We start from the raw sequence: 14859 nt of genomic DNA on the forward strand, positions 1-14859 counted from the left end.
CTGGAGCTCAAACCCGGGTTTTCTGCATGGTAGGCTGGCACACCACAGGGTCACATCACCAGCCTTTTTACCTTTCTCCTTTTCTTCCTTCCTCCCTTCCTTTTCTTTTCTTTTCTTTTCTTTTTTTTTTTTTTAAGATTTATTTATTTAGGGCTGGAGAGATGGCTCAGAGGTTAAGAGCACTGGCTGCTCTTCCAGAGGTCCTGAGTTCAATTCCCAGAAACCACATGGTGGCTCACAACCATCTGTAATGAGATCTGGTGCCCTCTTCTGGCCTGCAGGCATATATACTGTATACACAATAAATGAATAAATAAATAAATGAATGAATAAATAAATCTTTTAAAAAAAAGATTTATTTATTATGTATACAAAAGAGGGCGCCAGATCTTATTACAGATGGTTGTGAGCCACCATGTGGGTGCTGGGAATTGAACTCAGGACTTCTGGAAGAGCAGTCAGTACTCAACCTCTAAGCCATCTCTCCAGCCCCTTACCTTTCTTTTTCTTCCTCCCTCCTTCCTGTATTTAAGTCCTGCCTCAAACATAGCAAGCCCTTCTGTTATCCATGGCAGGACCGTACTCTCTGTGCCCTGCGTGTGCTCCTCCAGGCATGTACCATCACTATGTGTATTGAAGAGATGATGGTCTCGCCTATAAACACACAGCGTACAGCCTGGCGCATCTGTTAAGTGACTGAACCACGCTAAACACCAGCTCAGCCAAAAGCAGGCATTCTGCTGTTTAATCTGCACTGCAGTCAGTCCTAAAATTGTTTCCCAGTTCTAAAAAACGAGGCTATTGGTGTTTAGAAAGGCCACCAGCTGGTTGCACAGTCCTACAGCTGGGCAGCTCTACTGAGACGGCTAGCTTGTAGGCACGGATGACCTCTCTTGCCACTCCCTTTTTAAGTCCTGCCCTCTAGCCCCCACGCCACTACGGACACTCAGAGCCTCCCTTTTCTCACCATAAGAGGCTGTGTGTGACCAGTTTCCTGCCCTTCTGGACCTGCCCTTAGTCTTCCTTGGGACCTTCCTTTTAACCAATCAGGTTTGAGCTGGGAGGGGCTGTCCGCAGAGGACCGCTAACGACCACAGTAAGTGCGAGGTGGAAGAATTTCAAAGATAAGAACGTGCTCGCCTGGCTCCGCCCCGTCCCCAGCGTGCCTTGCGTGTTCCCAAGCAAAAGTTGCAGATGCCTGCCCGGGGCGTAGGTCCGAATGAGCTGCAAGCTCTGTGCTGAGGTTCTTTCTGTCCCAGGATCTGCATCTCAGTTACAATGCATAAGGCTATGAGCAGCCAGGCCGCAGGGCCCCCCAGAAATGGCTGGAAACTACGCCCCATTCTCTCCTCGGCGTGCTTTGATACTGGTCCGATCACGCTTCCTTTCAAACATCGCGCGTTTTCCACATTGCAAGCCTTTGTCCGGGCTGCTCCTCAGTGCACTCTGCAATGTGTGCTTTTCGTGTGACACGAAGGGGAAAGAGCCTGGGCGCAAGTCACAAGGCTTGTGCTGTTGGGTGGCCTTAGACAAATTCCCAAACTTTCTGTGACAACCCCCACACCCCATTTTTTAAAAGTGGTGCTGGGGATTGAACCCCCGATCTGTGTATGCTAGGCAAGCTCTCTAGCCTTCCTCCTACCCCTTTCTTCTAAGACTGTCAAGCCAGGTGTATGGTAGTACTCGGGAGGCAGAGGCTGGCAGATCTGTGTGAGTTCCAGGCCAGCCTGCTCCAGGATGGCCAGCACTACATAGTGAGCCGTCTCAAAAACAAGTGAAAACAAAAACAAACAAACAAACAAACAAACAAAAACAACCCATCTTCCTAAACCTGATGGATGAGATCTTTTGGCTACCTTCCCGCAACCTCACCTTGTAAAGCTCACTTTGTAAACCTCACTGAACCCTTTCCACATCATCTCTTGGCTGCTTTTCTGAGAGTCTCCTTCAAACCTGTTTTCCTGGCCACCAGTCCTCAGGTCTGTCCGCTGCACTGAGTTTCTGTTTTAAACACGTTTGCCATCTGAAGAAGTGGTTGTCCTCTTTTTGAATTCCCAGTCGCCCCAGCCGCCATAAAGCACATTCTAGCGGAGATCACTCTACCTCTGTCCAAGGCTCCCCTTTCCAAGTCTGTATGTCCCCAGACCCGTTTCCCTTTTGGGAACTGGGAGCCCAAGGTTCACTGGTAGTGGGGGCAGGTGGAGTAGAGGTATCAGTGGACTGGCTCTTTCATATTCTGGATCATAGGATATTCTATTATGTACAGAATTTTAAATGAAGTTCATTTTTCAAGGCACTGGGGTAGGAAAGCGCTTAGCTGTGTCCAGCCTCCAGCCTCAGAGCCATCCACTGATGGTGGAGACCATCTCTGGCTCACACATGTACTTCCCAGAATGGAGCCTCAGAGGGTACTTCCAGCCTTCTGAAATCGTGTAAAGGTACCCCCACGATGTTTACACAATTGATAAGTGAACAGCTATTTGGATGGACAGACTGGTCACCCTTCCCCTTGTGAGGTATCACAGCAATACATACAATAGGCTGTAACATTTACTGAACATCAAGGTTACACTATTCACAACCGTCACTAGTTCCAGAGTTGCACGTAATTCTTTTTTTTTTTTTTTTTGGTTTTTCAAGACAGGGTTTCTCTGTGTAGCTTTACGCCTTTCCTGGATCTCGCACGGTAGACCAGGCTGGCCTTGAGCTCATAGAGATCCGCCTGCCTCTGCCTCCCAAGTGCTGGGATTAAAGGCCTGCACCACCAACACCCGGCCACATAATTCTTATACTCACTTTAATTTACATTTTTTATTGTGCGTGTGTGTGCATGTGTGCGTGCACGTGTGCACATGCACATGCCCAGGTGCCATGATGTTTATGTGGAGATGAGGAGATAGCTTTCAGTAGCTTTCTCTTCTTACACCATATGGCTCTTAGGAACCAAACCCAGGTCAGCAGACTTGACAGTATGCATCCTTACCCACTGAGCCAGCTCCACAGCCCATCTTATTCCCACTTTTCAGACCAGGTAACTGAGGCACAGTGAAATCAAGCAAAAGTTGCCTAGCCAGGCAGTGGTGGCGTACACCTTCAATCCCAGCACTGGGGAGGCAGAGGCAGGGGGATCTCTGTGAATTCGAGGCTAGTCTAGTCTACAGAGTGAGTTCAAAGACAGCCAGAGTTACATAGAGAAACTCTGTTTCAAAAAAAAAAAAAAAAAAAAAAGGAAACAGTTGTATCTTATACAGAGGTCTCAGGGTACCTTTAGGATTTAATTACATTTATTTGTGGAGGGGTATGTGACACTGTACAAATACGGAGGTCAGAGGACAACTTTCAGGAGTCAGGTCCCCAAGATCAAACTCAAATTTTGGTGGCAAGGCCCTTCCCCACGAGCCATCTCACTGGTCCACCTTCGAGATTAAAGCATGGTTCATGGGCTGCAAGGCAGGGCCCAGCTGGGAGATGAAACATGGCTCGAACACAGCCCAGCCACAGAACCCCTGAATTTTAACACCAGGGCTCTGAGAGGGGCTCTGCAGACCTACTGCCTCCAGGCCTGGGGTCCCTGGGTGCCACGCCATCAGGCAGTGACCAGCACAGGGATTTTGCTCCTATGCAGGACAGGCTGAGCAGGACCAGAAGCTCCCAGAGCTTCTAGGGAGGGCTGGACCATCTTAGGGCCTGAGAGGCAGCCGTCACTGGCCTTAAGGCCTGGCCCTGCAGCACTCTGCACCGCTCAGCAGGGGCATGGCATAGCTAGGAAGTAGGAGGTAAAGAAAGCAATCACAGTTCTAGCCAGGGGTCAGCAGGTGCCTTGAAGGGAGGTGCTCCCTGGAGAGTTAGGACGGCTCTTCTCAGCTGGGAAGCCAGAGGATCTTGACCTCCAAGGCACTTGACTCACGCCACCTCTATGGTAGGGAATGGAGGACACTCCACTATAAGTCCAGAAAGGAGGTAACAAGCATCCTGCTGGGCACTGGGAAGACTAGGGGGCAGCTTCAGTACCCCCGGGGGGCAGCTTGGCCCTTGTCCTCCAGGCTTGCAAAGGGGGCTGCAGGTGAGTCTGGTGAGTCAATTGTCTGGTAGGCACTATGCTCCTGAGATGGTCCGAAGAAATCTAGAGGACAGGGAACATGAGGATAGGGAAATGAGATCACGGGGCTTCAGCGGCTCACAGATGGATCCACCCTCTGCCATGGCTAGTCCTCCGCGTCCTGATTCCAAGGACAACAGCGAAAGCCTAGACACCAAGCCTTTAGCAGCCTGTATCCACCCAATCCTCACGTCTGTATGAGGCACAGATTTGCAGATGAGGAGTCTGAGGGTCAGAGAGATGAACTGATGTGATAGTATGTGGCTTGAAGCAGATGACACTGGGGTTCAAACCTAAATAGCAGGTCCTGTGGTCTGTGGCTCCTGGCTGCTGTGCCACCTCAGCCCCCAGCAGCACATGCTCAGGAATCTGATGGGAGGTGGCTCCCCTGAGCCCACACACAGACTTCTCTCCTGCTCTCTGCCAGGCACAAGAACCCATACATATCTCTGTTTCTAGAAGCCCCGGAGTTTGGCATAGCTGCTATACCCAGACGGTTAGGGCTGAGGGTACAGGACAAGATGGAAGGCACCCCACGTCTCTCGCTTTCCTCCCTCTGCACATTTGTCCTGGGACCACGAACAAGTCCCACGGGCCGTGGGCCTTCATCTTCTCTTCTGTTCAATCCACACCTGGGCAGGTCTAGATGGTGCTTTGGTAAGCCACAGTGGGCAGCCACAGGCCACTCTCTCCCTGGCTCAGTGCTCTCCCATGGGATCCCCATGCCCAGCTCCCCCAGGAGAACAAGGTCAGGGAGGGCAGGAATACAGTATGGTCCACCACCAGAGAGGACAGTGTGGGCTACGCCAGAGGTGGGAGGACTGGCACAGAGGGTTCCCTGGCCCAAACTAAACCTGTTTACCCAGGCGCGGCATCACGGCTGCCTGCCTAGCACTGTGTCTGCCCATAACGGGTCCATCCCACATGGCAGGAGAGCATGGCTCCAGAGCCAGGGCTAGGTAGAAACAGAAGAAAGGAGTTGTCCCTGTAGCCACCTGCAGGCCCAAACCAGAGGCTGCCCGCTGCCTCTGGGAGCTGACCACCTCCATGGCTTCACATGTGCTCTGGGCCGAGGGGAGTCTGACAGCAGGAAAACCCACACCAGACTGGCAGCTGGGGCCCAGGCTTTGGCAGCAATGACTGGGAGCTTGCCCACAGGACCAGGGGGAGGCAGAGCAGAGCGGGACTTACCGGGGCGGAGTGGGAGTTCACCCCCTCGCTCACGGTGCATGTGGTAAACGAGGCAGCAAGAGAAGGGCTTGAGCAGCAAGCTGAAGATAGCCATGCCAGCACTGAAGCGGCCAGTGTCCACAGTGGCAAAACTTGAGTAGAAGATGCTGATGTAGATAATGTCCAGGAAGATGGTGGCCACCAAGCCACCAAGAAACTGCAAGAAACACCACCATGAGATCATGGGCACTGACACGCACCCAGACTCCAAGCTTCCTTCACACACACACCAGCCTGGGCATGGCCTAGGAGCAGGACACAGGAATCTGGCTCCAGCCTGTTGCCCCAGAATTCCCTACCCCAATTTCCTGTCACTGGGGCCAGGATGGGGCCCAACACCTGGCTCCAGAATTTGAGAGGGACAGTCCCTTGGAGCCCATACCATCTGTTTACAATACAGGAAACAAGGAAAGGCCCTTTGCAGTCCTCCTAAGGAGCCATGGCAGGCATCGTTGTGAAAAGCTGGGCACCTCCTACCTCAGGCCAGTGTCAACTCTGACTTCATAAGGCAAGGGGCTCCCTCTTGTCCAGGCCTCCCAGTCACATCCTTTCCCCCCAAAGGACAACCCTGAAGCAAGTCAGATTGCCTGGGAGGATAGCCAGTCTTGGGGTTCTGTGACCTCCACCCTATTTGGTGGAGAACTCTCCATCCCAGGGGGCTTCCGTACAAGGCTTTCGAACAGAAAATGGTGGAATATGAGGAAGAGAGAAGCCTGGGACAGATGAGGGGCTGAACATGGATGAAGCCAGTTTCCTGCCCTCTCTCCTACCTCCAATTTTCACTCACCATGCCTATGGCATCAACGGAGTCCCGCTGGGCCACAGCCCACACGCCCAGGGCCAGGACAGTGAAGTTGCTCCAGGCATAGGAGCCTGAGAACACTATGCAGCCCCTGCATAGAGAGAGAGACACTGTTAATCAGGCGGTCACCACCCTGAGCTGCCTGCCCCTCCCACATGTCCTTCCTCCTGCTCCAGGGTTAGTCTCCTCTGAGAGCAGACCATCTGGCTTCCTGAATCGGGCCTCATCCACCCTCTCCTGCCAGCGTGGGACCCGCAGCCTCTCTGTGCAGCCTCGCCCTCTCTCCACCCCCTTTGCAGGCAGTCCTGAAACAGCAAGCAGTGTGTGGATCCGATCATGCGACTCCTCCACGCCAACCTTGCCAACAGTTTTCTGACCTGCCTATGGGGTTCCCACGAGCCCCACCCTGGCTGCTCTCTGCGGCTTTGTCTTCCTGAATGTGGAGCCCTTTCTTGTCACCTTGGAGCTCAGTGTTGCCTGAGATCCCAGCTGACCTGACCAGTGCCTTCCTGCTGTCGTTTTCGGGGTATCATGATCAACTGGCATCACTTAGAGCTGGCTTATCACAGTTAACACGGGCGCTTCCTGGGACCTTGCACTGCCCTACACACTCTGAACCCATTCTTGTTCACAGCTGCTCTTGGAGGGAGCTGTTCTCAGGAGCCTTGTTTTACAGATTCGGAGGCACAGACCTAACAGGTGACTAACCAGGTCACACAACTGCTCAGTGAATGCAAATGAAGACCTGGCTGCTCACAGATAGGGTTGAGGAGAAGGTTTTAGTGTAGACACAAGGGAGAAAACAGGCAGCGGCCTCTGAGAGGGTCCAGACTGAACCAGGCCATGAGAGGAGAGGTGTGGGGAGAGCAAGAAAGGAAGGGAGAGAGAAAAGAGGAGTGAGGCGAAACAAACAGAGAGAGCTCCAGGAGAGGAGCCGAGAGAGGGTACAGCAAAAATGGCTGCGTGATAGGAGCCAGAAGCTGGGGAAGGAAAGGAAGCCCAGACCCTGGGCTGGAGAGGGTTAGGGTAGGGGTGAGGTGAGCAGTGCTGGGAGGAGCCACAGGTGCTGTGTGAGACTTGTCCTGGGTTTCCTTGGGTCCTGACTCTCAGCAGCAGGGCTGGGACTGGAACACTGGGATTGGCGTTGCACGATGAGGCCTGATGTTTTCCAGTCTTCCTTCTTAGCAGGTGTGAGCTCTGCCTAGTCATCAATGTGGGACTCAGGGAAAGTGTCCCCACTTCACTGTTTACATCACTCACAGCTGTTGGCATGTGCCCGGCACTTTAAAGCCTGAAAACACACGTTATCTCAGTGGTTTCCTGACTTGTTTTTGGCAGAGAACTCTTCCTGGATGCTACACACACACACACACACACACACACACACACAAGACAGAAGTGCCGGTGAAGGTTAAGCTGCACCCTGCAGCCCCATGTAGGGTTTAGTTGGTAAGTACTGCTGCAGGGGCCAATCCTGATCCACGGTACAGACAGAAGGCAGACTCAGTCAGCCCTGGGCATACGGACTGGTAATTGTGATTGGCTGAAACACTGTAGAATGGGACCTGACCAGGCTGACAGGATCCGGGAACACATACACACTGATCCTAGGGAAGTGTGGACAAAGACCCCAGGTGACACAACACACAGCCAGGAGACATTTGGATGCAGCTAGACACCCAGGGTCACTCACCAGGTTGTCAGCAGCCAGTGAACCAGGAGAATAACCTATGGTACAAGGATAGGGATTGGGTAAGTCTGCGAATACAATGTCACAGGCAGCACAAAGCTTATGACGCCAGAACACGCAGGAGAGCCCTGCCTGGCATCTACAAGGGTCTCATGAATGTCTTAAAGAAATTCCAGCAACAGGGTCTGTGGTAAAGGAAAAAGAGGAGCCTGGCTAGGAACAGGCACCTCTCCCCCTTCCTGTTTCCAAGAACTAGGGGTTCCTCTGGGGAGCCCGGGGCATGAGCTCTGGAATCACAAGTCTGAATGGGAAAATGGGAGGGACCTCTAATAAGGGGTGAAGGTGGCCCCAGGAGCTGGAAGAGAGGTGTAAGGAGGGAGGGCTAGAGCTTAGTCAGCAGAGTGCTTGCCCGCATGCTTGAGTTCAATTCCCACATTGAATAAACTGCATAAGTCAGGCACAGTTGTGTATGCCTGTAATCTCACACTTAGAAGGTGGAGGCAGGAGGATCAGAAGTTCAAGATCATCCTCAGCTACATAATGAGCTCAAGACTAACCTACACCTGTTTCAAAACACAAACACAAAACAGTGACAGGGGAGGAGAGGGATGGTAGTCCGAAAGCAGTGGTTGGCAGCTCAGACTTCAAGTTTAATGACTGAGGGGAGCTTGAGAATTCTCTGCTGGAGACATCACAGTATGACTCATGTTAAGAACAAAATCCTTCCAGCCTGCCTGGATTTCTAGAACCCCTTTTTACTGTGTTTGGCATCCTTGAAATCACAGTCCTGGTCTTGGACTGGCCTCTGGCACTGCCTAGAGAGCTGATAGGAGAGGCAGATGCCATGAAATCAGGGCCCTGTCAGCCAGAGTGGGCTGCAGGCTTCTGGGCTGAGTGCTAAGGGTAAGCAAGGAATCGGTCCGGCGGAGGCAGGGAGCCAGGACCAGCCCTCTGAGTGGGAGGAAGGCGTGGCCCAGGCAGAGGCTTCCTGGAGGCCAGAAGCTTTGCAGAGTTAGTCTGAGGCCCAGGGTAGTGCACTGGACCAGAGCGGACAGGCAGGAAAAGGCCCAGGCGCTGTCCCACCTGCCTCCAGGAATGTTCTCTGCAGGAGGAGCCCTGGGCTCACTGACCAGCTAGTCTAGCCAAATCAGTGAGCTCCAAGTTCAGTGAGAGACAGGAGGCTCACAGGGGCTTGTTGGCTGTCAGCCTAGCTCTAGATGAGAGACCATGTCTCCAGGGAACATGGCAGTGAGTGATAGTGCAGGACACCCATGGGAAAGGAAACCTCTCAAGAGACTAAGCCTCAGGCTGGGCATGGTGCACACACCGTTAGTCCAGCACTCAGGAGGAAGAGGCAGGAGGATCTCTTTGAGTTCAAGGCCAGATTGGTCTATAAACTGAGTTCAGGATAGCCAGGGCTGTTACACATAGTTTAAGCGGGGGCGGGGAACTAAGCCTCTCCTGCCTCAGTTTATCCATCTTTGTAATGGGAATATAATCAGCCCTCAGAGATATGACTTCAAAGAAAGCTGCAGGGAGAAACAGGACCAAGTGACCCAGCCCTTCCAGGAAGTACACAGGAGAGGGGCCAGTGGCCCGCTGTAAACACAGAGCTGTCCCTGCTGGCTCTTATTCAGGGAAATAGGAGACCAGAGGCTTCTCAAAGAGAAGGGCCAGGCCACAGCCGGAAGGGAGCCCAGCTTGAGCTGGAGGACTCTTAAAACAGAGCTCAGCCACAGCAGGCTGCCTGTCCTCCCCAGACAAGGCCAACAGGCCAGGGCAGCAGGGGTCACTGGGTGCTGGATGGGGAACACAGGCCCTCTCTGTGTGATGGGCCACGGAAAGGATCCTAGCTCCACACATGAACTTGGTAAGTCTCCAGACCTCATACAACTGGTTCTTCAGCACCTCAGGGATAATCATACGTGACTCCTTGGCTCTGGAGACGGGGGGGGGGGGGGGGGGGAGATGTGGCGCTCAACACAGCAGGCCTCATCACCACTGTCCCCACTCCTCCCCCAGCCTGGGCCAGGTCTGCCCTCCCCTGACTTCACAAATCTAGTCTGACTGAACTGCTTCAGCTCAGCCCCTGCTTGCTTCAAGGGGAGCATGGGTAGGGCCCAGCTAGGGGCAGGCTTCTTTCACAGAGCCTGGGGGCAACTGCATCTTTCACCTGCCCCCCTAGCCCACTCCAGCTGAGCTGGGCACACCAGGCATGTCTTTAAAGGACAGAGGGTGGAGCTGAAAGGGGCAGCCATGGTGTCCCAGCTGCCCTCCATAGGGTACAGATCTTGCAGACAAAACGACCTAACACCCAGGCTCATTGTGAATTTCAGATTATGAATAATTCAGTATGTCCCCAACACTGAGACACACAATAAAAACCCTGTCATTGATGTGAAACCCAAAAGTGACTGGATGTCCTTCCTAAGTGTTACTTCACAACCTCTAGTGCTCGCCTGCTTCTGATTGGCCAAGGCTAAGATCCCTGGAGACACTGGACTTGCCAATCATATCAAGGGAGGGTCCAGTCTCTGCACCCTGGGCCCAAAAGCCCATCTAGCTCACACTTGTGATGAATGCTCTGTGCCTATCAGCCTCTAAACGTTGACCTAGACCATTAAAATGAAAGTTAGTCTCAAGTAATCCGATACCAGGAAATGTCAAGCCCGGGAGCTGGGTCTGTGGGGGTTCAAATCCTGACTGTACCACTTATTTCTTGGGGGACCCTGGCGATTTACTTGCATGATCTAAACTGAAGTTTGCATCTAAGAGAATATAGCTTCTCTGGCCAGGTAGGTGTAGTGCAGGCCTTTAATCCCGGCACTCAGGAGGTAAGAGCAAGCAGATCTCTGTGAGTTCAGAGACAGCCTGATTTACATAGTGAGCTAGATTTACATAGTGAGCTAGATGGTCCTGACTCAAAACAAGAACAACAGAGTACAGCTTCAGCTTTGGCAGTGGAGGACAGAGATCAGTAAGCAACACAGGCTGGGAGATACGGCTCCATTGCCAGAGTGTGTCCTTAGCATGCAAGAAACCCTGGGTTTCATCCCCAGTACTGCATAACAGGCCTGCAATTCTAATACTGGAGAAGCAGAGGCAGGAGGATCAGCAGTTTGGTCTTTGTTCATGCAAGTAAATCGCCAGGGTCCCCCAAGAAATAAGTGGTACAGTCAGAATTTGGACCCCCAAAGACCCAGCTCTGGGGCTTGACATTTCCTGATATAGGATTACTTGAGACTAACTTCCGTTTTGATGGTCTAGGTCAACTTTTAGAGCCTGATAGGTATAGAGCATCCTCAACTACAAAGAAAGTTCAAGGCTAGCCTGCACTACATGAGACCCTAACTCAAATGAATAAAACATAAAATGAATAGTCCATAAACACCAGCTCTTTTCTCACCTGTTCCTATATTTTATTATTATTATTTGTTTCTGTGTGGTGCTGGGATGAACCCCAGGTCTGGTGTGGGCTACTCAAATGCTCCACCACTGAGACTCACGCTGTCCTCTAAACTGAGGGCAGGCTCAAGCAGAGTAAGGCACAGCCTGACCTCCAGGCTGCCTCCAACAGTTAGTACCTAAAGCAACATGCCTTGCAGCAGGCTGTAAACCTCTCCCCAGTTAAGGGATCAGCCCAAGCCTATTCCTTTGCTCCAATTACGTCTCCCTCCAGCTGCGGGCCAGAAGCTTAGGAATGGGAAACCGGGCAGAGCAAGTCACAGCTTAATCCATGTGTAATCACCCAACTGTGGCGTTACATTGCTGCTGCTGCAAAGCCACTCATCTCTTCGGTCCCTTTGGTCTCCGCCACCAAAGGGTGCTAAATGCTTTGACACCTGGAAGTCTAAGGGTTCCAAGGAACCTGAACCAAGTCCCAAGATGCCCGGTTTAGTTCCAGGTCCACACCCCTCTGACCGAAGCTCTGTTGCAAACCAGAAGGACTGAGTAAGAACTCAGGAAATGAAGACACGGTAGGCAACCCCGCTGCCTGGGGCCCGGCATAGACTTTGGGGTTTTTTGCTTTTAAGAAACTTCTGCAGTTCCTGCTTCTTAATTATGAAATAAGGACGCTGCATGCGGACATTTGGAAGGAACAATTGTTTGGGGACACTGGATTTCTCCTAACCTGTGCCAACACACAAGGGGCCCGGCCGGGACAGCACTGGAGGGGTCTGACCTCTCAGGAGGAGAGGTGTCTCTGTCCTGCGGCTGAGGGACATGAGGAGCGCAGGCGCGGGCGGTCCGGGACCCGTGCCATCCTGGGTATGTCCGGGAAGGGTGGCCCTGTCTGTCTCCGTCTCCAGGCGTCCCTCCCGGTGTCTGCTGCCTCCTCCCTTGGGCTCTGCGCTTTCCCTTCTGCTCCAACTCCGTTCCCCAGGCTCCAGAACCCCCGCCCGCCCCGGCCGCGCGGCCACCTTCAAGTTCACGGCGGGCAGCTCCATCCCGACCCTGGCGGAGGGCACCTGCGCGACGGCCGCGGGGACTCCTGGGCTCCGAACTCGGGAACAAACTTCCACGCCCCGCCCGTCACGTTGCGCCAGCTCCAACCGTGGCTCGGCGGTGAGCCACGTGAGGCCAACTCGCGCGGCCACGTGACTGCAGCCGGTTGCTAGGAGACAGCGTCTAGCAGCTGGCTCTAGCCGCAAAGCTCAGGCTCCAGCCACCGCCTAGGCCTCAACCAGCAGCTGCTCTGCTGGCAGAAAATCGGGATTTCCGCAGCGTGGGGGACCACCTGTAGTCAGGAGAGTCTGGAGCAGCTAGGCAGAACTGCTGGTGCGGTAACAGCTGGTGTCTGCCTCGGGACATCCTCTCTCCTCCCTTCCTTCCCGTGTACAAGGGTTAGTACAGTACTTACCTCATCATCCTTGAGAAAGGCAGTGAGTGAATTCATGTCCGCAAAGAAAACATAAAGAAAACGGTGAGGCCTGGAGAGATGATTCCGTGGTTAAGAGCACCTGTTGCTCTTCCAGAAGACCTGGGTTCGGTTCCCAGCACCCACATGGTAGCTCACAACCATGTGCATATGATCTAGCCTCTCTCTTCTGTCCTCTTCAGGCACCAGACACACACAGCGCACATACATATATGTAGGCAAAACATTCATACACATAAAAGAAATAAATTTGAAAAAATTCAAAGCCCAATTCTTACTGTGTTAAATTTCTCCTTCAAGCTTATTGGGTTTCCAGAGAATTTCATAAAATACATTTTTTTAAAAAAGAAAAGAAAAAGGTGAAAGCAGGTATGGTAGGTCAAGCCTGTAAATAACAGTACTTGGAAGGCTTGAGGCAAGAAGAACACCATGAGATCAAAGCCTGCGTGGCTTTCAAAGTAATACCATGTTTATTTCTTATTACTTGTTTATTTTGTGGGGTGGGTGGGTACATGCCACACCATGAGTGTGGAACTGAAAGGTTTTTTGTTTTTGTTTGTTTGTTTTTTTGTTTTTGTTTTTTTTTTCTTCGAGGAGCTGAGAGGTTTTGAAGCCTGGGTAAGTAAAGGATAAAGGAAAACAGCAGACTGAAGTAAAGAAAAGGGCTTTCAAGCTGATGGCTGAACAGTCTCAGCCACTAGGGAAGCAGAGGCAGAAGGATTCCTCGAGCCCAGTCGGTCAAAGCCAACCTGGGCAACAGAGTGAGATCTTGTCTAAAAAGGAGGGCATCAGGGCTCTGTGTCATAGTATCTGTTTACTACACCCCCATCCCCAACATGGACAAAGGATGATGTCATCAGAGCCTATATGACCTGAGCTGTGCCTGGCATTTTCTACATGGCCGATGCACACAAGCTTCTGTACCATCAGAGTACAAGAAGCCAGCCACCGGGAGTCTGCTTACTGGTATACCATAAGTTTGAGGACATTCCATCTGGACAGTTAGCAGAAACTCTGCCCTGCTGAGCCTCAAGCTGTGCTGAGCTGACTGGAAGAAGAAGGAGCTGCCCTACTTGGGCTCTTGAGTGAGGATCCTCTCAGGGTACAGCTGCAGCTTGCTCTGCTCTCCAGAAGGATAGAAGCCATATGGGAATCCATAGGACTGAGTGGACACATGGCAACATCCAGACCACAGTTCCTTAGATAGGAAGGTGTTGTTTTTTTTTTCTAAGTAGATGAGAAGAGATTCAGGGGGATGCCCAGCCCTAGTTTAAAGCCCAGTTTGAAAACACAGCCCTCAGGGGCTGGAGAGGTGGCTCAGTGGTTAAGAGAACCGATTGCTCTTCTGGAGGACCCAGGTTCAATTCCCAGCACCCACATGGCAGCTAACACTGTAACTCCAAGATCTGACACCCTCACATAAACATACATGCAGGCAAAACACCAATATATATATAAAATAAGAAATAAATTATTAAAAAAAAAAAACCCCATAGCCCTCAGGCCAGGATGAAGGCCAGCTGTTAGTCTGCCATTGTAATGGACCAGCATTCTGTTTTTGGTCATAGGCAGAGTGTTTCAGTATAGCCCAGGCTGGCCCTGAACTTAAGGGTGCCCTGTTCTAGCCTCCTAGGGGCAGGTATTACAGGCATGTGCTTTTATATCTGTCTAATTATAGTTTATTATATGTTTGTTTAACTGACATAAAAAAATTATACACACAAGGTTCATTGTGATGTTTCCATACATCCTGTAATGTTGGATTTTTAATGTTTATGTTTTAATGTTAATTTAATGTTTATTTAGTTTGTATGTTTATATGTAGGCATGCATGTCATGGCCCCTATGTAAAGGTCAGAGGACTTGCTTCCTTGAGTCGATCTTCACATTCCTACCTTGCTTTTGAGGCAGGGTCTCTCTCTCTCTCTCTCTCTCTCTCTCTCTCTCTCTCCTCTCTCTTTTTAATACACCAGGCTAGATTCTGGGTGATTCTCCACTCTCCACCTTCCATTTTCTGTAGAGATCCTGGGATTAAAGATGCTTGTGTGGCAAGTGAGTTTAACCACATAGCCATTTCCCTGGCCCTTTAGCCTGTTTTTTTTTTTTTTTTTAATATTTATTTAACTGTATGTATATGTGTGTGTGCGCGCATGTGTACC

The 14859-nt window shown here is 51.6% G+C and overlaps 1 protein-coding gene across 1 annotated transcript; it reads right to left on the reverse strand.

Annotated features, from left to right (window-relative positions):
* Positions 1-3266: 3266 nt before the first annotated feature.
* Positions 3267-12400, reverse strand: LOC118577140 (angiotensin II receptor associated protein). Its single transcript, XM_036177197.1, has 5 exons — positions 12243-12400; positions 7825-7859; positions 6117-6222; positions 5291-5486; positions 3267-4123 (listed from the first exon to the last, which is right to left on the reverse strand). Exons 1-5 carry the CDS (start codon positions 12267-12269, stop codon positions 4005-4007), a joined length of 483 nt encoding a protein of 160 aa, XP_036033090.1. The 5' UTR covers positions 12270-12400; the 3' UTR covers positions 3267-4004.
* Positions 12401-14859: the final 2459 nt, after the last annotated feature.

The sequence above is a fragment of the Onychomys torridus genome, chromosome 2 (genome assembly GCF_903995425.1).
Source record: "Onychomys torridus chromosome 2, mOncTor1.1, whole genome shotgun sequence".
NCBI classification, from domain to species: Eukaryota; Metazoa; Chordata; class Mammalia; order Rodentia; family Cricetidae; genus Onychomys; species Onychomys torridus.